The 23,005-nt window shown below is 40.0% G+C and overlaps 2 protein-coding genes and 1 non-coding gene across 4 annotated transcripts; 1 reads left to right on the top strand and 2 right to left on the bottom strand.

Annotated features, from left to right (window-relative positions):
• Positions 1-148: 148 nt before the first annotated feature.
• On the bottom strand, positions 149-7,326 carry LOC5509051 (ATP-binding cassette sub-family F member 2). Its single transcript, XM_032377948.2, has 11 exons — positions 6,899-7,326; positions 6,364-6,562; positions 4,805-5,059; positions 4,028-4,130; positions 3,778-3,873; positions 3,368-3,487; positions 3,186-3,275; positions 2,791-2,964; positions 2,379-2,507; positions 2,006-2,209; positions 149-853 (listed from the first exon to the last, which is right to left on the bottom strand). The coding sequence occupies exons 1-11, from the start codon at positions 7,173-7,175 to the stop codon at positions 743-745; spliced, it is 1,758 nt and encodes a 585-aa protein (XP_032233839.1). The 5' UTR covers positions 7,176-7,326; the 3' UTR covers positions 149-742.
• Positions 7,327-7,374: 48 nt separating this feature from the next.
• On the top strand, positions 7,375-17,748 carry LOC116616094 (YLP motif-containing protein 1-like). 2 transcript variants are annotated; one of them, XM_048723519.1, is made up of 16 exons: positions 7,375-10,205; positions 10,390-10,597; positions 10,706-10,787; positions 10,857-11,469; positions 11,766-12,040; positions 12,349-12,411; positions 13,603-13,722; positions 13,978-14,103; positions 14,390-14,440; positions 14,526-14,609; positions 14,911-14,994; positions 15,125-15,217; positions 15,798-15,864; positions 16,149-16,273; positions 16,722-16,871; positions 17,471-17,748. In XM_048723519.1, the coding sequence occupies exons 1-15, from the start codon at positions 7,637-7,639 to the stop codon at positions 16,839-16,841; spliced, it is 4,680 nt and encodes a 1,559-aa protein (XP_048579476.1). In that variant the 5' UTR covers positions 7,375-7,636; the 3' UTR covers positions 16,842-16,871; positions 17,471-17,748. The 2 variants fall into 2 exon arrangements, with proteins under 2 accessions (XP_048579476.1, XP_032233841.2); XM_032377950.2 differs by having other exon boundaries at positions 16,722-16,880.
• A 1,980-nt stretch (positions 17,749-19,728) lies between these two features.
• LOC5509065 lies at positions 19,729-22,348 on the bottom strand. The gene is made up of 2 exons (XR_004295186.2): positions 22,014-22,348; positions 19,729-21,011 (listed from the first exon to the last, which is right to left on the bottom strand). It is a non-coding gene; the product is annotated as an uncharacterized LOC5509065 (transcript).
• Between the last annotated feature and the right edge of the window lie 657 nt (positions 22,349-23,005).

The following is a 23,005-nucleotide window of genomic DNA, read 5'->3' as shown; positions in this document are numbered from 1 at the left end:
ACGAGAGAAGTCTAGAAGCTCTGGTACCCGGGATAGTGATAAAAAGGCTTGACGGCATTTTATGTAAAACAAAATGATAAAATCGGAACCCTGTTCAAGTCAGAGATGCTTGAACTATATGCCTCGTATTGGCTAATAAGGGACAAGCGAAGATAAAATTATTTATTTAATGGATTTTACAGGGGTTAACAGAATTCAGTATAAATACAAAGCATTTTTATATACAGTCGACCTTTTTCTTAAGGCGATAATATAGATTACTTGTATTTTAAATAGCTATACATAGACAGGTTTGATTTCGCTACACCATATACAGAACAGAACACACGAGAGTGTTTATTCTTGGGACACATTTGCTCTTCATTTCCATGATTTGGAATATAGGAGCGTAGGAATTCATCAAATTCCTGTTTTTACAGGAATCAAGCTACAGAAAGTTTGCTTTTTTGAAAGATAATTTAGCTAAAATTTAGGCTAACAATATGCAAACGATAAAATAAAATAAATTGGTTAAACGTTATGTTTCTATGCCAGCAAATATTTTATAATAAAATATATTGGGATTTATTTATATAGAGCAATATAATTTTCAAATAGATGAGATCGAGAAATTTTGAGTTCTTGTATTTAGACAATGTCTCCTTGTCTAGAATTAAATTCAGTCCTGTCCTAGGTCCTCAGTCCCAGATAAGGATACGGTTTCCAGACTTTCTTATTTTTCCGGTTAAGGTCATCATTTGGTTCACTTGTTAGCTTTGGCGATCTTTCTTCTGAGTTCTTCCTTGTAAGATAAGATGTCTCCCTTCCATGGAGTCACCGTCTGCCTTTCACACACCCAAATCTCCTTTGCGACCTGAATTAGGCAATACAACAGCATTAACAAGGCATCAGAAAAGGAACACACTACTTGAGAGCACAGATGAAAATGGCCATAACAGGGGTTAGTTCTATATAATTTTGCAGTATTAAGGCCGCATTGCCACCAGTTTACTTCCGGTTGATTACGTAGCAATCTCCGATGATTTTTAACGGAAAACGCGAAAAATATTTCAAAATATTGAAAGCAGTGTGTCTGTTGGAAGTTTCTTCGAGGATGTGATCGATAATTTAGAGCGGATGGCCTGTCAAATATCTCGGATTCTAATAGATTCTTTTGTCTTTTAACGGTTGAGGTTTCCGTCGGACCTCCGGAAGTAAACTGGTGACAATGCGGCTTTAAAGAGGGCCAATGACGCAGCCATTTGACACTCCCGAGTCATTAAAAGAATCCAATTCCATCGACATGACGGAAAAACCTGGAAAACGCGCAATTCCAGATAGAGAGAGAGGACACAATTACTTATAATGGCTATAGGTTCCTTGTTCTACGGACTGATTTTCAAAACAAAAATAACGTGAGGCCGAAGAGCACATAACCAGATTTTGCTTTTTAAGATAATTTTTCCTTGATCATCATTGTCCTGTGCATCAGTTCAGGGACAAAAAGCTCAAATTTCAATGACACTTTACAGAAAGTCGCATCAATTAAAAAAAAAGTCGCACTTGATATTTTGTTTGCTATAAGTTACTAAGTACTCAGAGAAATTATCCGCCTTATTCGATGTGAAATGGGCTTATTTGAAGCGTCACGTCATGTTTTCCCGTCATTTCAATTCCATCCTAATTCAAGAAAGTAACCGTGAGATACTTTTAATGAAATATAATTAAGAACGCATAAGACTTCAATCAAAGATTATTATCCCAAAGACTTCTTTCGAATTATTAGAAGATTTCTTTCAACTTGACTGAATAATTTAGCGGCGTAGCCAGGGTGTTTAACAGGAGGGGGCCCAAAAGAGACATTCAAGGCATTTTCTCCTTTATATTAGATAATGTCTCATACATTTACTGTATTTTTGGCTACTAAAAGGGGGGGGGGGGCTCCCTAGGCCACCCCCTGTAAATCTATTGTAAACAATAACAAATGAGTGGCTGATCCTTTAAGACGAGAAGGGGCAACATGTACCTGGTTGATAAGCCGGAAGTCGTGGCTCACTAAGATCATGCCGCCGTCAAAGTCATTGATAGCATCTGCCAGAGCATCAATGGTCTCCATGTCCAAATGATTGGTAGGTTCGTCCAGGAGAAGCATGTGAGGCGTCTGGAAAGCCAGCCAGGCAAATACCACACGGCAGCGCTGTCCATCAGACAAATTTCGCATCGGACAGATCTGAAAATTAAGGTTCAAATTTCTGGTAGAGCACATCTTCAGCCTTATGCTACGATCCTGTACCTAAGAAGAATACATTATGCATACCAAGTCGAGTCAGGGCGTCTGTCAAAACTGTGAATTTCATTGCCAAAGCCAGTGAGAGGATTATTCAAGATCCAGGTCTCACCTGCTGCTTTCCTGTAAGGCCATATCTTCCGATGATTCTTCTCATGTCTTCTTGCTCTTTAATCTCAGGAAAACACTTCATCATAAATTTCATTGCTGACATGTCAAGCTCAAGGATGTCTTGTAAATGCTTGAATAAAAAAATACTACCACATCAAACCATGTAAAGTATAATTGGCTCCTAAAAATTAAGAATAAATAGCTGAATAAAGGAATGCATGATACTTTCTAAGGCTTGATGCTTCTAAAAGCTGGGGGGGGGGGGGGGGGACAAAAACAAAACTGTGTCTTCATCAGTGCATCACAATCACAGGTATTTTTCATCATGGCTAAACTGTATTTTAAAGAAATTCAACAAAGAATTCATCATGTCTTAAAAGTTTATAATTGACAATCTGAAGTCAATTGTATACCTGGTGATAACGGCAAATCTTTAAGTGACTATGACGTCTAACGATGCCTTCGGTTGGAGATAGAAGCCCCTCTATCAACTTGAGTAGAGTGGACTTCCCAGCACCATTAGGTCCCACTAATGCCACTCGAGACTCGAGGTCAAGGCCAAACTCCACGTTTTTATAAATCAGAGGCTGAAATAAGACAGGCAACCCAAATTTTCATATTTATTTGTTAGATAACGTCAGAGCAAGAGTGCCGATAAAACACCAAAGGGTCAGACTGATATCGCTTACAAGGTTCTGTCCATCACACAAGCCTAACTCGACAGAGTACAGCAAGTGTTAAAACTCGGCCTTTTATGTCATCATTCCCCAGTAAACAATCTGGCAATCAGACAAAAAACTGCACAAACCTTATCTGGGGCATATTGGAAGCTCATATGCTGTACTTGCACGACGGGCGGGGCTAAAGTCCCACAATCATTAAAGTAGAAAGTAAGAACCTGACAAAAAGAAATGTTGGTTATTGATACTGTGAGCAAATACCATAAGGTCTCTTGTAAATGATCTGGATGAGATCTGTTAGTACATGTACCTTATCTTTGACAACTTTATCTGTGAGGCCATTTGCCTTCATTTTGGCAAGGACTTTCTCTTTACTCTGAGCTTGTCTGGCAAGCTTGGCACTACCGTGGCCAAACCGAGCAATATATTCCTGTAAAACAATAATATTCATACATATGAACAAAGAGTAATATCTTGCAGTGGGAACATGCCTGCAGACAGACAGACATACTTCAAGTTCGGAATCAGGCGCATACACAAGGGGGTAGGTGCGCGTGAACCCCCCTTGGCGGCCAAAAAGTGGGACATTTCTTATTAGCGTATTCTCAAATACTATGCTTTTATCATATGATACCTATGAGTGCGCAACCCCATTCAGCCAATCTTGGGACCACGCCTGGGAACAATGAACAAAGTGTACTATCGTGATTAGGATCATACCTTCATATGTTTGATCTGGTCTTGTTCACGGTTGTATTGTTTCATTTGGTTCTCTTCAAGTTCTTCCCTAGTCTTTACATAGGAATCATAATTACCCTGAGAATGATCAAAGAATCAAAGTAAACTGATAAAGTACTGCACTCCAAACGAGGTGTGGCATTTTACTGAATTGAGAACCTAGTGCAGATAAGAAGACTGCCATAGGGTAGAGCAAGATCTCCAGAAGGAAGTTTCTCCATAGACTACTTACACCATAATATGTGAGCTTTTTCAGAGCCATGTGAATAATGTTGGTGCAGACCCCATTTAGGAAATCTTGGGAATGAGATACTATAACCAATATCCTCTTGTACCTAGGAAAAAAATCAACAAAATCTTAGAATAAAGTGCTAAGATGATCTGCTTTTGATGAATGCTCAAATGCACAAAAAGAGGTCAGACAATTATCGCTTTCTTGGTTCTGTTCATCGCACAGACATAAGCAAGTGCTGAAACTCGGCCTTTTATGTCATCATTCCTCTTGCATGTTTTGATTTTGTTAAAGGATCTATGAAATACATTGGATGGTACAATGATTGGTCTAAAACCCTTTGACATATGGTTTTCATTGGGGGGATGGTCGTTGGGATTTAACTTGACATGAAATGCCACAATAATGATTGAATCACAGATAGGTGCAGAATGATGTAAAGAGATGGTTTGGTGCATCATAGATGATGTTAAGAAGTAGGCAAATTGCTGTATCCAGAGCAGCCAATGAGGACACATTATTTTACTGATTATGCAGTTAAAACATCCTTTGCTGTTATGTCCCATATCTTAAATTGTACAAGGAAAGCATGTCCTATTTCTTTATGTTTTATCATTCCTCATGCCCTAGATCCTTGATTCTCTAAAGAAATATTTTAAGAGTTATAGTTATAGTCTGTGCAAGTACAGGGTTTTCTTCAAAGGTCCCTAGTGTCATTTTACTGTGATGTGGGGTAGTAGGAGGTTTTGTAAAAAGTCCTGAACATAGATAACTTACTCCTTTAGCTCCTGTTCCAGCCATACACATGCATCCAGATCAAGATGATTGGTTGGTTCATCGAGAAGAAGAATGGTTGGTCTAACAAAGAGTGCCCTTGCCAGAGATATCCTCATGCGCCAGCCACCAGAGAAATCTTTGGTTTGGGTCTGTTGCATGGCACCTGTAAATCCAAGACCATGGAGTATCTCTGCTGCTCTCACCTCTGCATGGGCAGCATCCAGCTCCTCTAAGCGCTCAAATACTTCTGTCAGCCTTAAATGAACCAAAAATAGAAATAAATTGACTATAGAATGCCAGTGCTGAAAAACACAAGAATAGACTACTGAGCAGTTAAACCAGACTTTTTGTTTTGAAATGAAGGCTTTTTACCGGCGAACTGTCACATTTTGGCGAATGCTAAGAAAATTAGCGCAAAGCTAAGGCTATAATTTCCTTTATGACTCCCTCTTAGCAAGCAAATCTGTCATCTCTTGTATAGTATGGTTTTAATGCTGTACACTTAGTCAAAATACCCACTGAAGCTATCTTTTCGTATCTTACTTGAATGATTCAACACTACCATTATGTTTGTTTTTGCCAGAACACGCGAATGCGCATACGCGAATTAGCACTGTCCCATAGAACTTTATATGCAACAAAGTTTTTGCAGCATTTTTGGCCAGTCAAAACGACCATACAACTAATAAGTGATGATCTGCATTCGAGTCATTCTGCTACAGGTAGCAGAATGGGTATTCTGCTACAGGAAGCAGAATGGGTGGAATGGCCTTCATTCCATTCCGGAATGGGAATGCGGGATAAACGAGTGTGCGCTATTCTAATAATTCTCATTCCGAAATCACAAGTAAAAAAACGTGCCCCTAGACTTCAATATCAGGCCAATGGCCATAGAAAGACCCAGACTCAATTTTAATCTGTTTCTAAAAGCCACAGTACACCCCAAATGCAGATGTGCCTGCTTGTTAGGCAAGGGGTATCCAGGGAGGAATACAGGAGTTCCATAAGGCAAGAGGAGCTGAAGTAAAGGTTTTTACAAGGGGTATGGGGAACAATGCATTGCTCTTTCCATATTATTTTATACTTTTTTATATTTTTATGCAAAATCTCAGAAAATAGAAATGGGCTGCTCGACCAGGCTCGCAGCCAGGATTTTGAGCTGGGTGATTTGTTTTTCCATTTCAGCGACCAAATTTCCGGTATACCTCACCTTATTACATTAGGCAATCAATACTTCAAATAAATTCAATCTTGTATTTAAAATGTTATTAATAGGGTGCTTTTTAACATATAGCAATAATAATAAAGATAATTATTCTAAAAAGATTATTCTAGTCATTTTAAAGACATATTTATGTGCATGGTATATCCAGCCAAACGTTATATTTCTTTTTTTGCTCTGAGTGGACCTTCAAGCCGGGTGGGGGGGGGGGGGGTTGTTCCGATCCCACTGAACCCCCCTAGATATGGACCTGTTGACCCACCCTTACTGTATATCTCCCATGGTATAGAAGTGGCACAATGCTGGCAATGTAACATCACCACAGTGTAATCTTTACCTGTCATGTCCTTCGTCTCCCATCTTTGAGAGTTCCTCGGCCTCCTCTTCTAGTCTGTGTCTCTCTTTGTCCACTTCCATTACACATTGCAGTGCAGTCTTGTCACTTGCCTCAATCTCACTCGTCAGATGAAATATATCGAAATGCTCAGGAATGGGAATTTCTCTTTTCCCAATGGCAGTCAACATAGTAGATTTTCCTGGATGGAAATACAACATCCATGTTCTTATTTCGAGAAACTTCATCTGACTTGTCTTTTTGCTTTCGGTGACCACGTAGAAAAAATTCGATTTCAAAACAGAAATTTTTATTTTGACAATTAATTCAAGAAGGTCAGAATAAGTAAAGCAACCAATGAAAATCAGTGTAGTGCAAATCCAAATTGTCTTTTACTTACAAAAAGAGTGAATAAGAGAAAAATACACAAGAAAAATATTACCTCACATAGAACTAAATAGTAGTAAAAGGAATGCAAAACAAATCCCAATCAATGACGAGTTGGTTCGAAGGAACATAAATTAACTTTTTTACTTACCACAACCGTTGAGCCCGATTAAGCCGTACTTTCGACCAGTATTCAATTCAAGTTTAGCATCTGTTAATAGTTCTACTCCATGAAATGTTATAGAAAAGTTATCAATCTTAACGTCTTTCGACATGGGATGCGAACCCAAAACGCCGGTACACGCTCGCGACGAAACTTCAACAGTTTCATCATTTTCTGTGGAGTTGGCGGCTGTCTTTGGTTTTCCTCTCGACTGTGCTGCAGCTTTCTTCTTAGCTTGACGTTTTTTGGCGGAGTCCGAAGGCATGTTCGTTTTCTTTGGTGGCTATAAATCTCACGAAAGTTTTTTACTTGATCGTTTGTTCGCGTTCGGTTTTTTTGCTGATCGAATCACGGATGTTGCGCCATAGTTTGCACGTGTTCGGCCCAGTCTCTCTCGGTGGGCCTCACTACAGGCCCATTAAACTCTTTAAAAGCAAGTAGTTTGAGGAAATCTGAATTTTTAAACTATAAATGCGGGTTCCTAGTGATTGAATTCATCGCAAATTATTCGTGGATTAGATAGTAATAGGAGATTTCTGATAAGCAGTTTCTAGTTGCATGTCGTCATGACGTCACGGATGTCACCACAAAGCGAGAAAAACTGGAGCCGAGTGTTTATGCGTGGACGATAGACGCCATCTTGTACTTCGTGACTTCGTGATGTGCCATTGAAGTCTTCGAAAGTTCGAAAGATGCCTTGAAAAATCCGACCGATTTGCCTTTATAATGGATCCATACCAATACCAACAGCAAGCCCAACTTCATTTGCAACAACAATACGGTCAACAAGCGCAATACGTTCAATACGCTTACTTCCAACCCGGCCAATATGGCGCCGCGTATGGCATTCAGCCTCAAACACAAGCTGCACTTGCGACTTATCAGCCTGGGGTTGTACAGCAAGGGCAAATAGACCCTAACCAGGCTTACGGTCAAGCATTGGTCGGTCAAAATACTCAAGCTGTTTTTGTTGGAGCTACTGGACAATCTCACCAACAGCCAGGGGTCGGAGTTCAGGGTGTTTTGAGTCAACCACCGGCCCCCCCTGACGCCAGCGCTGCCACTAGCGGTGTAGCTGTGGCTACAGGTGCAGTTACACTGCAATCAATAGAGGAGGCAAAGGCTAAGTACCAGAAAGAATATGAGCAGTGGAAAGAGCAGTATACACAATGGCAAGCACAGCACGCAAATCACCCTGACCAGAAACAATTCCAGGAATACCAGAAACAGATGCAGACATGGCATGAACAACAACAGCAGCTTCTACAAGCACAGGCAGCCGCTTTAGGACAGTCGCAGGGTGGGGCTAGTACTGCTCCTGTTGCCCAAGGTGGTGCAGTAGGTTTACCGGCAAATGAACAGTATCAGGGTAATGTGACACAACAAGGAGTAAGCATGCAGCAACAATATCAATGGCAACAACAACCATACCAGCAACAAACTCAACAATGGCAGCAACAAACTTCTTACCAGCAGCAGCAGCAGCAACAACATCATCAGCAACAACCAAACCATACTCAACACAGGGAGAGTCAACAAAATCATCAAGGTTTTCAAACAGGATTACATAGACAGCAACAACAACCAGAATTTAAAAATCAAGGCCAGAATTCAAGCTCCCAACCAAATCAACCATGGAAACAAGGCCAGAATTCAAGCTCTCAGCCAAATCAACCATGGAAACAAGGCCAGAGTTCAAGCTCCCAACCAAATCAACCATGGAAACAAGACCAGAATTCAAGCTCTCAGCCAAATCAAACATGGAAACAAGACCAGGATCCAAACTCTCAACCAAATCAACCATGGAAACAAGGCCAGAATTCAAGCTCTCAGCCAAATCAACCATGGAAACAAGGCCAGAATTCAAGCCCCCAACCAAATAAACCATGGAAACAAGACCAGAATTCAAGCTCTCAGCCAAATCAACCATGGCAACAAGACCAGAATTCAAGCTCTCGACCGAATCAACCATGGAAACAAGGCCAGAATTCAAGCTCTCAGCCAAATCAACCATGGAAACAAGGCCAGAATTCAAGCTCTCAACCAAATCAACCATGGAAACAAGGCCAGAATTCAAGCTCTCAGCCAAATCAACCATGGAATCAAGGCCAGAGTTACCAATCTCAAAACCTTCAAAATTACCAACGTGATGATCAGAGCCATCACCAAGAACAAGAGAATCAGTCCCATAACTACAAAAATCAAGGGTTTCAATCACAGCAGAACAACCAACAAGTTGGCAACAAGCCATGGCTCCAGGGGGCTGGGAGTGGAGGCCCAAGAAATTCTATGGACAGACAATCAGGTGTTCAAAACATAGCATATGAGAACCAACATCAAAATCAAAATCAGCCATCGTGGATGCAAAACAAGAGCCAGCAGGGATTCCAGGGGTCTTCAAGAAAGCCACCAGGTCTTATGGATAATCAGCAGCAAAATCAAACTGGTTCAAAGCCTGCATGGCTTCAGGGTAAAGACTTGAATGCAACCATGCAAAGAGATGATACTGCGAGAGGCCAGGTGCAATACAACCAAAACAATCAACAGAAAAATGTACCCAGGTGGATGCATAATCAGAATAACCAAGGTAATCTGCAAAATACCAAAACACAGTGGAATCATGGACAAGGTGACATGGGCAATCAATCAACAACTTTTCAAAGTGAGAGTAGGCCAAACTTTGCTGAAAGTTATGCTAAGAGAATTGAAAATGCTGCACAAAGCAAACCCCAGAATGAGAAACCAAAGTGGCTGCAGGGAAAATCTGAGCCAACTCCTACTTGGCTCAGAGACAAGGAATCCATTGACAAAATGATGGATAATGATCAGAACAAGTCACAGTCAGTTGAAAACAAACCCAAAGAGCTTCCTAAATGGTTGCAAAGCCAAAAAAATCAAGCTCCTAATTCTTCTTCAGAAACAAAAGATTCTAAATGGCCACAGGCACCTTCAATACCAGATAATACACAAACCAATGAGCCAAACAAACCAAAATGGCTGCAAAGTGGGCAATCTACCGACGCTATATCTCAGGATTCAAAAGCTAGTGAGGAGCAAGTTAAAAACGACCCAAAACCACTTCCTAAGTGGCTTCAGCAGCAGACGGCATTAGCAAGTACTGTATCATCTACTGCGACAACAGGCATAAGTTCAACGGCAGCTCCATCTACCACTTTGTCATCTGCAACTGAAGCAAGTTCGAAGAAGTTGGATCCAAAGAAGGAGCTTGAATTCCTACATCAGCAGTCCGTACAGCTGATGAAACTTGCTGAGTTAGAGAAAAAAGCTAAAGAAGGTAATATGTGGTCAATAATGCCTTTCTCTAATTACTTGCTACCTGAGTGTTTTCAATTAAATGTTTTCACTGTATTATACAGTAGCTAACTGGTTCACGAATGTTATTGTTGTAAACCAATGATCCTATTGTATGATCTATTATTCTATTATAAAATAGTGCTTTTCTTCCATTTTTTGCTCAGCTAATGCTAATGCTGCGAAGACAGAACCAGCTCCAGGAAGTGCTTCTGTCCCAACCTCAGAAACTGGTTTTGCAAAATTTGCACCACCACCACTACCAGCCAGACCACCCACCCCACCCCTCAAAAAAGTCCCCTGCAAGTTCTTTCCAACATGTCGATATGGCAAAGAGTGTCGGTTCAAGCATCCACCTTGTGAGGCTGGCAATGAGTGAGTCATGATGACTGGTTATGTCATATTTTCTTACATTTAATAGATTTGATGCATATCCTGTCACTGCAAATGTATTCTAAACAGTCATGATTTTTACATGTCAAGGTGTGAGCAAACAGACTGTATCCTTGACCATTCTGGGCCACCTCTTAAACCGAGAGAGGAGAGAGAGAAGGAACAATATGAAGTAAGTAAGGTTTGAAGAAAAATACACACTTAGAATGGGTTGTTGTGATAATTAGACAACTTTTTTTAGCATACCAGAGAAACAGCAAGAAGTGATTACCCGACTGACCGATATCCAGATGACGGCAGATATACAAGAGAGGAATGGGAACGGCAAGAGGAGGACTGGCGCCAGCGGTGGGATGAGTGGGATAGGTCAACAGGAGAAAGGGGGCCGCCGCCTCCTTATTGGGATGAGCATGGTCGACCGCCTAAGGATGAGTGGGATCGAGGCTATCCTCCAAGGGATGAGTGGTACCAGAGACCTCCAGATGATAGGGAACCTTATGGTAGATACGATGACTATTACAGAAGTGAGAGAAAAGCCTGGCCACCTCGAGATGAGTGGGAGGATGAAAGGTACAGGGAGCGCCGTCCTTACTCTCCCAGGGCAGAACGGGAAAGGTATGACTGGCCGCCTTATGACAGGGAGCGTTCTCCTGGACGAGAAAGGCGCTCCAGGTCCCCTTATGGGCGTGAATACAGGGACAGGTCCCCACTTAGACGGCCACCAGCAGAGTATGATCGTCATGGTAGGCCGCTACCACCACCCCCTGACGATTATTGGCGGCGGGAAGCGTGGGAGAGAGAACGCCGAAAGTCCCCACCACCACTGGACTGGGAGAGAGGGGGACAAAGCTATGGTAGGGGCCAAAGCTTTGCATTTCTATTTTGATGACTTATAATTATGACCTATATACCATAACAACTGAAGTGTTTTATTGCCATTTACATTGTTAGTTTATCACTAGTATAGTCAGAAACAGACTTGTAAACATGAAGGACAATATTTCTTGGTCTGTGGATCCTTGTTTTCTTTCTTCAGAATAGGTCACAGGTTGTATGTGCCGGATTTGGGTGCTGTACTGAAGTTGGCTTTGTATCTGATAAATACACACCGTATGTAACTGTGTATGTTTTTTTTATTGCTCCTATATAGACAGAGAGCTGGACACACCTAATGATAGAGTTGTAGAGGATTATAATCATGGTAGAAGCAGATATCCACCCTCTGAATGGGGCCCCGATGCTGATAGCCATTATGACAGAAGACATGATGACAGATGGGACAGACACGACCCTTATGTCCCAAGAGATGAACCCCACTATCCAAGGGAGCATGCAGAGGATAGCAGAACACAGCAGAGAAATGTCCAAGTTGTACCAGTAGAGACAATCTTAGACTGTCCTGGCAGGGATATCCGTCCAGACCGAGTAAGTACAGTACATGTATATATTTGGAAATCTTGATATGTACATGTAATAAAAATAATTATCCATGTTGGACTGAAGAACACAAGCTTCTAGAAAGCTCACCTCTTTTCAACTAGTCACCTTCAGGGCTGAGAAACAGAAAGATACTCTCCATGTTGCAACTGTGAATCAAACACACTGACCCACCTGGGATTCCACTAAATGCACTATCTTTTAGTCCACCTTATAGATTAACTTATCTCATGTGTTAGTGTGAGATCAGAATCCATATAATTGTATGGCTTGAAACTTTTTCATTACTGCCACAGATTGTCATCATTCTGAGAGGCCCCCCTGGAAGTGGGAAAACTCATGTCGCAAAACTCATCAAGGTACAATGTTTAATTTGAAAAGCCTTTTGCTCAAAAGGTTTTATATATACCTGTGAGGGTTAGTGAGTAGAGATTTTATTTCATTCCAATTCAAAACCTTTTTGCAACCTATTTTTTGTCAGATTTGAAATTTAGATAAAACTTCATATGGAAAAGGCTATGAATCCACTTGCTTTATTAGTAAATTTAAATCCATTCCACTATAAAACCAGCTCAATTATGAGTGATAAGACTTAAAGACATTCTAAAGAAAACCAAATCAGCAGTGTTACTTTGAAGTTCTTAAACCTTTCAATAATATCAATCTTGCCAAAAGAAAGCATTGATAAACTTTCAAATTCTGAAAAGGGAATTAAATTTGATTGTAATTTGAATTTTCTACAGAACTTTAAAAATTTTCCTGGCCGCGCAGAAGGAGATTGAATCGAGTGGATAATTCCAAGATTTGGTGGGAAAATCTAAAACAAAGTATTTAAACAAAGTATTTTCCTAGCAATACAGCAAAATATTGGCAAAGTGTTTCTATTGCAATGCTACCCACAATGAAGCGTCAAATAATTTAGAGAAGAGAATTATGTTTGAAAAAAAAAATAATTTGTTGTAGGTTTCAAAAACAGCGCACACTCGTGGAAATGTTGCCATTCTTGATTGCGCATGCAGCACGCGCAAAATGCAAAAACAACTCACAGACTATAAAATGCTTGCTAAATTTGGCATATTTGTGTTCTGAAGTTAAATAATCAGTTGATTACCAGGTTAAGATATCAAGATGATGGTACAACTTTTAACCACACAACCATCTTCAGCAATAACTAAGAAGAAATTAACTAGTTTAGCATGTACATGTATTTTCTTATGTAATTTGATTTACATCTCGATCTACCCCACAAATGACTGGACCTGGGCCTTCCACTTCACAACCTTTTTTTGGAAGGTTAACCAAAATAACTCAATATTGCAGATTTGAGTTATTCGCATGATCGCATGTTTTATAGGGTCCATATGAACCACATACCATTTAGAAGTTTAAAATATACCAATTGGCCAAATCAATCAACTCTGAGAGGTTATATGGACTTTAAGTTTGATAGAATAAATACAAATGCTTTACCCTTTAATATTTTAAGGAAATCAAGGCAAATGATACTTTTGATTATAATATATATAAATATATATTATTTGTAAATATAGGACAAGGAAGTCAGTAGTGGTGCTCATGCGCCACGAATCCTTAGCCTGGATGACTATTTCCTGACAGAGGTAGAGAAAACTGAAAAAGACCCAGAAACAGGAAAAAGAATCAAGAAAAAGGTTAGTTGTGAGCATTTTTGAGAATGAAGTGTTTTTTATACCATAGTTCACCCAATACAAGGATATTACTAAACAAAACGATATTGTGATTGTTGACCTCAAGGAAGCAAATGTGACATAAAATAAATTTCACATTTTGATAAACACCAAATAGATGACTCAGCTTTACCACAAGGAACAAATTATTTCACAAAGAAACTTGTATTTAAAATCGTTTATCATTCTGATAAAAGTTGTCCCTGAATGTTTCCGTAGGTGACTGAGTATGTCTATGAGCCTGAGATGGAAGAGGTGTACATGGCAAGCCTCTTCAAGGCTTTCACTAAAACGTTGGATGATGGCTTCTTCCCTATGGTGCTGATGGATGCCACCAATGATAAGGTATTTTGTTTTTAATGCAGAGATTATACTGTGTGTGATTTTAGCCTCTGTTTTCATACCCATTTAAAAAATGTTGTCAGGCTTAATGGTGGATCTCAACGCATTTCTACTCAGTGCGGAAATGAATTTTTGGCTGTAGAACTGCCATTCAAGTTTATTTAAATAGGTGTATATTTGTATGCTGCATTCTATATTTTGTGTTCTCAGCGGCCTCTTACATGATTTCGCTGTTATGGCATAATGATGGATTTTATACAATTATAAGCAATTACCTCTTCATATCTAGGTCAGCCACTTCGAAAAGTACTGGAGTCTTGCCAAGCAGAAGGGATTTGAGGTATACCTTCATACCTTTTCCTTTTGTCTGATGATGTGTTTATATCTTTTGGCTGATTCATCTCACGTTGCCATTACTGCATCAGGTGTATATTGTAGAGATCAGCGCTGATGCCCATGCATGTGCTAAACGCAACAGTCACCACAGAAGCTTCGAGGAGATCAACAAGGTGCATTATTGTATAATACTGTCATTCAGGCTATTTTAGACTGCAAGATTTATTCAAAAAGATATTTGCCTACGTCATGTCTTTGCCCTGAATTACACACCATGACTTTCGTAGCCGGACATCATAGCAGACACAGCGGCTTATTTACAACACTAAGTTTTTATTGCTGGTACTTTTTTTTATTTATTTTCAGATACAGCCACCCCTCTCTATGAGGATTATTGCCATACATGTGCCAACAATCTTGTGCTATACAGTTGTATCCACATGGTATACTGTAACCCCATTCTCTGTTTTTCAGATGGTTGAGGAATGGGAAGAAAGCCCTACATATATGCTTAGACTAGATGTGCGGCCTCTCTTACAAGATGCTATTATCAGAGAGGTGATTTGATTAGTTTCATACTTTGAATTTTGTAATCAGGCTCAGGCTTGGTGTACCTAGATATTTTTTTATACTTTCAAATCATGCTTTTTTTTCAATTGAATGACAAGATGTTTTAAACTGCTTCCAGGTTGAGATGGAAGCTGCAGATGAAGCCTCTACTTCAAAGGATGAATCCAAGGAAAAAAAGGAAGAGAATAAAGAAGAGGAGGAAGAAGAGGAGGTAGAGAGTGTTTGATTACTTATCATTGATTGCCTTGCTTTTCAGCAGTGGACGTGAAGCCACATTAACGGATTGGTATGTAGGGACACGCGCATCCTAATTCCTGAATTCCATAATTCAGAAGCCATACCGTAATTGAGAAATAGTTCACACCATATTAACACCCTGCTTTATCAAAGTCTGAGATGCTATCAAAAGAAAAGAAAAAAATATTTATACAATGTATTTGGCATTGATTTTATTCCCAAAAAATTCGCAAAAACCAATACGATTTTTCAATGGCAAAAGTCAAATTAACGTTTATTGTCTAGAAAATAACTCATAACTTGGGCTTGACTAAAATTTAAAAGAACAACCCTCGTTCTAAAGGGAAGTACAGTTTGGATCCCTGCAAGATTATTCCAAAATAAAATAAAAGAACTCAGTGTCGTCAAAAGTTCGTCAAAGTCAATCAATGTTTTGGAGCTGTGAAAGGTAAAAGGTAAAGGCCATTTGTACAGCAAAAGGTCCTATTGGTTGTGCAAGGTCTGTCTCTGTGTTCTTGCTTGCGTTTGCCTTCAACAGTCTCGTGCCATTTCAGCCTGCGATAGTGCTGCCAAAAAAGAGCAAATGGGAGGAGTCTAACTTGAGTGCTGAACAACAGCTCAGTGAGTACACATGACTGCTTCATCGCATCTCAATGAACTCATCTGCACCTTACAAATTACCTATACTTTGGAATTAAACTGAAATGTGAGGATGTATGTTATCCCGAACCAGTAAGCAATGGAAGAGCTGCCATCCTTGTGCCGTGGTTTATGTACATTGACAAATGCACATGACTGCCAAGCTTTTTGTAAAGCTCTATGTGAAGTAACCACATAACATTTGCAAGGGAGCCTTACCTATATACAATTTGGAACATCTCTTATGCGATTTCTATTCTAAATAGACAAGCTGGACGGAATCCGTCCATTAAGAAAGCGAGCAAGAGAAGAATCGCCTCTGCTCGTTCCTGACGATGATGACGACCCTTACGATGAGAAGGAAGATGACATGAGGATTGGAAAAAAAAGGGTACGTTCTTCTTGCCCTTGTGTTCACCATATCTCGAACCCTTGTGCCACATGCTGCAGTAATTGGTGAACACGATGTTGGGAGTTGCTGCAAAGTAGCACTTCACAAACAGTTCTTTTGACTTGTGCTCAGTTGTCATTGCTGGCGATGTATGCAGGTGCCGTATCTCGAAAGCATTACACTTTCTAGAGGGCTCCTTGCCACTTACTGAGCTTGTAGTTATTATTGGCATTTGTGAATTTGTGATACGTTATTTGTGGCAAATAAATGTATCCACCTTTGCACTTTCACGTACCTCATGAAAACTTTATAGTATTAGTGGCACAGTATTATTCCAATTAGCTTAATATCGATGTGTAACCTTTCACAAAAAGCTAAAGAAAAAGATCCGGGATGGGGGGGGGGGGGGTGTTTATATGGTTTACTGCTAATGGCTCTGGGTGTGTAGGTGCGTTGGGCTGACCAGGAAGAGAAGAAGCAAATGGAGCACCGTCGCCGCATAGGGTTTTGTATCGGGACTGACTGGAGTCTCTTGACAGATCCAAACGCTCGTATTCCCGAACACTAATTTACCAGATTATCAGATAAGATCTTGAAGGTCCGTAAGGTAAGTCTGAAATTCGTACCCAAACGTGTAGTCACTAACTAAACATATGATCACTTGCGTGAAGGTGAACGTGGGCCTTGAATGTTATGTGCCTTATAAAACTGCCCTTAGTAGCCAGCGGTGCGATTATGTACCTTATAAAACTGCCCTTAGTAGCCGGCGGTGTGATTGTAATTTCCTTATAAAACTGCCCTTATACCGGCGGTGTACTTGAGCTGTAATTGTTATCTGCCTTATATACTGTAAAACCACCCCTTCTAGTAGCGTAGGTGTAGTGGTCTCGTCTATTTGTGTTTGCAATTTATCCCTCATTAGCCGAACGCTTTTTTTTTTTTTTTTTGCTGTTACGTCGACTTCTTCTCAGACTCCTCTCGTACTTAGTCCTTTTTAGCCGGTATTTCGGCCATGGCATTAAACCCATTCTGTGGTTCGGTCGGTAGTATTTCTGGCTTTGTTGCCGTTTGGTGTAGATAAAAAGATGATAAAAATAATCAGTTTTTGTAAAACAAGTTTCAAAAAGTGTTTTATCTGAAGTACACCTTCATATCCAAGATTCAGTGTTTCTTTGACTAGGCATTCTCTATTTTCAGACAAAAACAAGAAGACTGAAAAGAGGAAGAGAGGTAACACTACACAACGAAGATGTAGACAGGGAGGTGAAGAGGAGGTTTTGCATTCGATGCAATTTTTTGGTTGACATTTTTGTTAATGTTCTTTATGTTGTTCACCCTTGGGTGTTATATAGCACACCGATGGCGCATATTTTTACCGCATACAAATACTACCAGTACTAAGGTGATAGATTAGATAATGTCTTCCAATATTCATTGTAAATTATTGAACGAATAAAGAATCTTTTAAACGTCAATCCTGCGAAAAAAAAAGATTTCGGTGCAATGGGGACGTTACTCCCTTGCAAACCACTTCTGTCGTCCGGAAATGAAAAGGAAAACAATGAACTATCAAGATAGTCGACCTGGGTATTCAAAGGCGTGCCAAGAGTAAAACGCCAGGTAGGGTCCGTCAATAATTCACTGGACTCGCAGCAGCGGTAAAATGAAATGAACTTAAAGTGTAGAAAGCCATTCCCGCCCCCGGTCAAAAGGTCATTAGAACCATCTTTTCTACATCCAAGACACAGAAACGCAATAAACCTATACTATCGATAAAGACGTAGTATACCTAAGTATAATCATTCCATTTGATCACGTTATATCTCGGTACATGAGCTGGATGGTGTCTGGACAGCTCTAGGCATGCGCCTGTTGTTTTGACGATGACGAATCGGAAATTTTTAGGTCAGAAGTTGTTATACGCTCCAACTTTCGCTTCTTACTGCTGTCTGATTTACTATGAGCCTTCCTAAACGGGGGAGGGGTCGTAGGGGATTACAACTATCGCGTCTGCAAACTCTTTAAAAAAAAGTCGCGTGAAATAATCACAGTATTTGACCAATATACAAACATGAAATTGAACCGCATCTGATTCACAAGTCTAAAAATATCAACATAATACCGTCATTTCGAGCTTATTTCACGAAATATTTATTGAAAAAGTCAAAACTCGGATACGGGAAAGAATCTGAATATCGAAATACCGTTTCGTTTTCGCAATTTTACCGAAATACCGCGAACCCTGCGTTTCCCTCTGAAACATCTGGCGAGGTAAAGAAGGGTTCAATTTTTTGGACATTGTTACCGGGGAAAGATAAATAAATTTTCGGCTGATACTATGAACCCCCTCCTACTATCACTTTATTTCCCCTTGCTATAGTCAATCTGTAGCAATTTAACCAAACTGTTTTATTTACAGTTAAGTATCGAGAAGTCAACCCCTTAGCTTAAAAGGTAAGTGGTTACCTGTATGTACAATAATCGATTAAGTCTCGAAGTGGAATAACATCTCCAAAATTGAACATGAGAAAGTACTTGTGTTCAACTGGTCTATCGACGTGCCAGATCTATAGTTGCTAATCGATGTTATTTGACTAATAAAACAGAAAATAAGCGAAGTATTCGCATCCGCCGGCACTTCCATTGCAAAGCGATCGCATGTGAACTGGTCTTCCCTAAAAAAGATAGGATACCTGTGGCGTTCGAGGGAACAAATTTGCAATCATCCGGACAAATCAAAGTCGGTCAAATTAAACAGCAAAGGTTTTTGTTTATCAAATTGTAGCAAAATTAATAAAAGGAATTCTCCAAATTATTTTTTAATGAAGTGCAAATATGAACTAGCCTTGAAATTACGGCATATTCTACAATGAACGGGTTCCCTTCCTCTGAAAAAAGTCGGTTATATATCTATTTAAATCAAAACAAAAATGGCGGATTGTACAGTGATATATAGCAAAAGCAGTAGATTGCAATTGATCATTATGTTGCTGAAGAAATGTCAATCGGCCTTTTATCAACCAGGGTCAAACGAATAAAAAAACTACTGAAATTAGGTACCGTATGGGTTCCGGAGCTTTCTGCACTGCCAAAAACCCGAACTTGCCACGAACGAATGCCGACGGGCAGGCTACGGCAAGCGCAGGTGTTGCGACCCATCGCTCGGCCTAGAAGCCTGGTAGCGACACTCCGAATCGCAGGATACAAATACATTATGTTTGAATACTAGCATTGAAGGCACCCCACACTGTGTGTCGAAATAGGCCAGACTAATGATACGGTTAACCTGTGGTGGATGCGCCGGTTAGACCGCTAGTTCGCAATCTAAGCATCTGGAAAGTTGTGCAACCAAAATTCGGCTTGTATAATTCGTGCTGATGGACTATAATTGGCAAATAAAATTCTTTACATCTTAAATTCTTTTGATCTTACATGGGGATACAAAATACCAGCTCTTTTGTATGAACAAATTTTATTCGTACAAAATGGCTACATGTAAACACATAAAAATCGCTGGAATTCAATACAAACTTCCAGCTGAACTTGCATACAAGCTAGGAAATGCATTCTTTATCTTGGATACAGAATAAAAGAATCGCTTAAATTCTTTTTAAACTTCGAGGTAAACTTGCACACCCTGTGTTAAAAATATATATACTGGATACGCTATAAAATCAACTGTTTGGGTTAAGGCTATACTCGTCCTCTGTTATACACTATAAAATAAACCTGGTGGCTTGTGCGTCTGTCTTCTGGATCACGATAAGGCTATACTCGTCCTCTGTTATACACTATAAAATAAACCTGGTGGCTTGTGCGTCTGTCTTCTGGATCACGATAAGGGTATACTCGTCCTCTGTTATACACTATAAAATAAACCTGGTGGCTTGTGCGTCTGTCTTCTGGATCACGATAAGGGTATACTCGTCCTCTGTTATACACTATAAAATAAACCTGGTGGCTTGTGCGTCTGTCTTCTGGATCACGATAAGGATATACTCGTCCTCTGTTATACACTATAAAATAAACCTGGTGGCTTGTGCGTCTGTCTTCTGGATCACGATAAGGGTATACTCGTCCTCTGTTATACACTATAAAATAAACCTGGTGGCTTGTGCGTCTGTCTTCTGGATCACGATAAGGCTATACTCGTCCTCTGTTATACACTATAAAATAAACCTGGTGGCTTGTGCGTCTGTCTTCTGGATCACGATAAGGCTATACTCGTCCTCTGTTATACACTATAAAATAAACCTGGTGGCTTGTGCGTCTGTCTTCTGGATCACGATAAGGCTATACTCGTCCTCTGTTATACACTATAAAATAAACCTGGTGGCTTGTGCGTCTGTCTTCTGGATCACGATAAGGCTATACTCGTCCTCTGTTATACACTATAAAATAAACCTGTTGGCTTGTGCGTCTGTCTTCTGGATCACGATAAGGGTATACTTGTCCTCTGGCGCGATTATTAACTCGTGCTTGAGGGTCCTGACCCTAAAAAAACGGAGATCATCTTCAGGGTCTGTGTCCCTGATGGTGGCACGCGCGAGCTCCACGAGAGGCACGCACTGTTGCGTGTAAGCCGTTGTCTGCGTGGTGTCGAGCGAAGTGTGGAGGATGAGCCCCTTGGTGTTGATCACCAGCACCCCCGACACGTTTGTGTGCCCCTCGATACGGTGGATACGATCCATCGTCTGTTTTAATTGCTCCGCTCTGAGTTTGTTCATCGTGGCTCTACCTACAAGTAAAGGGATTTAAGGAATTGTTTTCAAAGAGCTCTAGTCAGACACACCTTTGTCGGTTTCATCCCATATTGGCGATAAATTGTGTGATGGAATTAGAAATGACCATCTAAAAACAAAGTCTAAATTTGATTTTCTAAATTCGGTCGAAAATATTGCAATAACTTCCCCCAAATCAGCCGATGGAAATGGATGCTTTCTCGCACGCGGTATTTTGCTAGGATGACAAAATGGCTGCTGACACTTCCCCTTTAAACATCTAGCACCAGACATCTTCCAGCCGTAGAACTGGTAATTGTCGTATGAACAGGCTTGTAAAGCGGGGTATGGATCACGTCTGACGGTCCGAAAAATGGCCTTTTAAATCGTTAAATCACGTTTACGGACGTCGAAATGGACGATTTCACGTTTCTCGGCATTGAAAAATGGCCAAATATCGTTTCACGAAAGTACCCTTTACCACCCTGTATGAAGGCAGACAGAGGTAGAGCTAAAAAAACAAAAAAAAACAACTCTGACTGAATCGGAAAAGAAGGGGACGGAGACCAAAGGCAAGCCATTGAAGTTAAATCAGGAAAACGCTTTTGAAAAAGAAGCTAAATACTATCTAACGCTTTTGAAAAAGAAGCTAAATACTATCCATCTCAAATAGTAACGTAAATTTTATACGCAAATGTTTGCAAACACATTTATTTAGTGTAAGTTTGTTCTTTGTAATTCGAAAAAAAATAATAACCGGGGACAAGAAGATGGATGAAAATTCAATGATGTTATTGTACTTTGTATAAATATCTATAGTGCCTCTGCCAAAATCTATACATTTTCGAAAATTTGTATTACACGAATGAAAACCGGACTTTTAGTGTCACGAGATACTGAATATAAATGTTTCAAAGAACCCGTAACTCACCTAGCATGGAAATTATTGCTAGATTTATCCTCTTTGTAATTGAAAATTTTCAATTGATATTTGGTCTTGTGATGTACTTGTTTCTCACCTTAAATGTATCGCTTTCTAGGTTATTGGATCGCTATCTATAGCAGCTCTCCTTCATTTGTCGCCGTAAGCAAAACAGGACCCTATATGCGATTTGTTTTAATAATCTTGTCTCTCTTATGGGCATTAGTCAATCGTGGTATCTCCTCATCTCTAACAATAGCCTCGAATCCATAAAGGGCTTGACAGGTGCATGGAGCCCGTGTGAAACATTATTTTTCAAACTGAGGTGTATTAACTTACTTAAACCTCAAGATAATCGATTACTGTGTATACATTATAGATATTGGTTATTTGTATATGTACCTAGACTATTATATGTATCAGTGCTCTCGCCTCTCTTGCAAAATACGATGATATGTTTTTTGCCATTGAATGTAAATTATAGTTGACAATAACAATTTGTGAGGGGGCGGGCTGTGACGCTTTTATCCTTTTTCCCGCGGCTTGTTTCGAGAAGGAGAAAACAAGCGGATGTGTTGATTCTCTATCGGTCGACTATTAAGTGGCGCGCAATAGTATCTGAGAGCTAAAACAATTATTACGAAGAAAAGCCAACGACAGTGCTAGAAAAGGCATAAAGCCGCATTGTCACCAGTTTACTTTCTGTCGATAACACAACAATCAAAAATAATTAACAACAAAATAATTCGATTATTTTTAACGTAAAACGTGAAAAATATTGAAATGTGGGGTGGAGGCAAGCCTCGGACGCTTTGGGAATAGAGGCCATTCTTCCATATATGTCCTCTGAAAAATTCATACTTTACAAAAATGGGGGGAGGGGGTGGCCTGCGAGATGTGTGTAGGGGTAACTGCAGGTGTTTTTACTATGGAAATTGGGAAAATACGTGATGCCGATATGGAAGATGATGTAGGAGGGAGTGGTGAGGTCATTTTTATCGTAAACATAAAAAAAATATAGTGCTTTTTAATAACATCGAGAATTCGCGGGTACTCTTAAAACAAGAAATACCTTTTGCGCGGAAGTAC

This window comes from Nematostella vectensis, chromosome 2 (assembly GCF_932526225.1).
Source record: "Nematostella vectensis chromosome 2, jaNemVect1.1, whole genome shotgun sequence".
Lineage (NCBI taxonomy): Eukaryota > Metazoa > Cnidaria > Anthozoa > Actiniaria > Edwardsiidae > Nematostella > Nematostella vectensis.
Note: the sequence above shows the minus strand (reverse complement) of the source record. Positions and strands in the feature narration are given on the sequence as shown.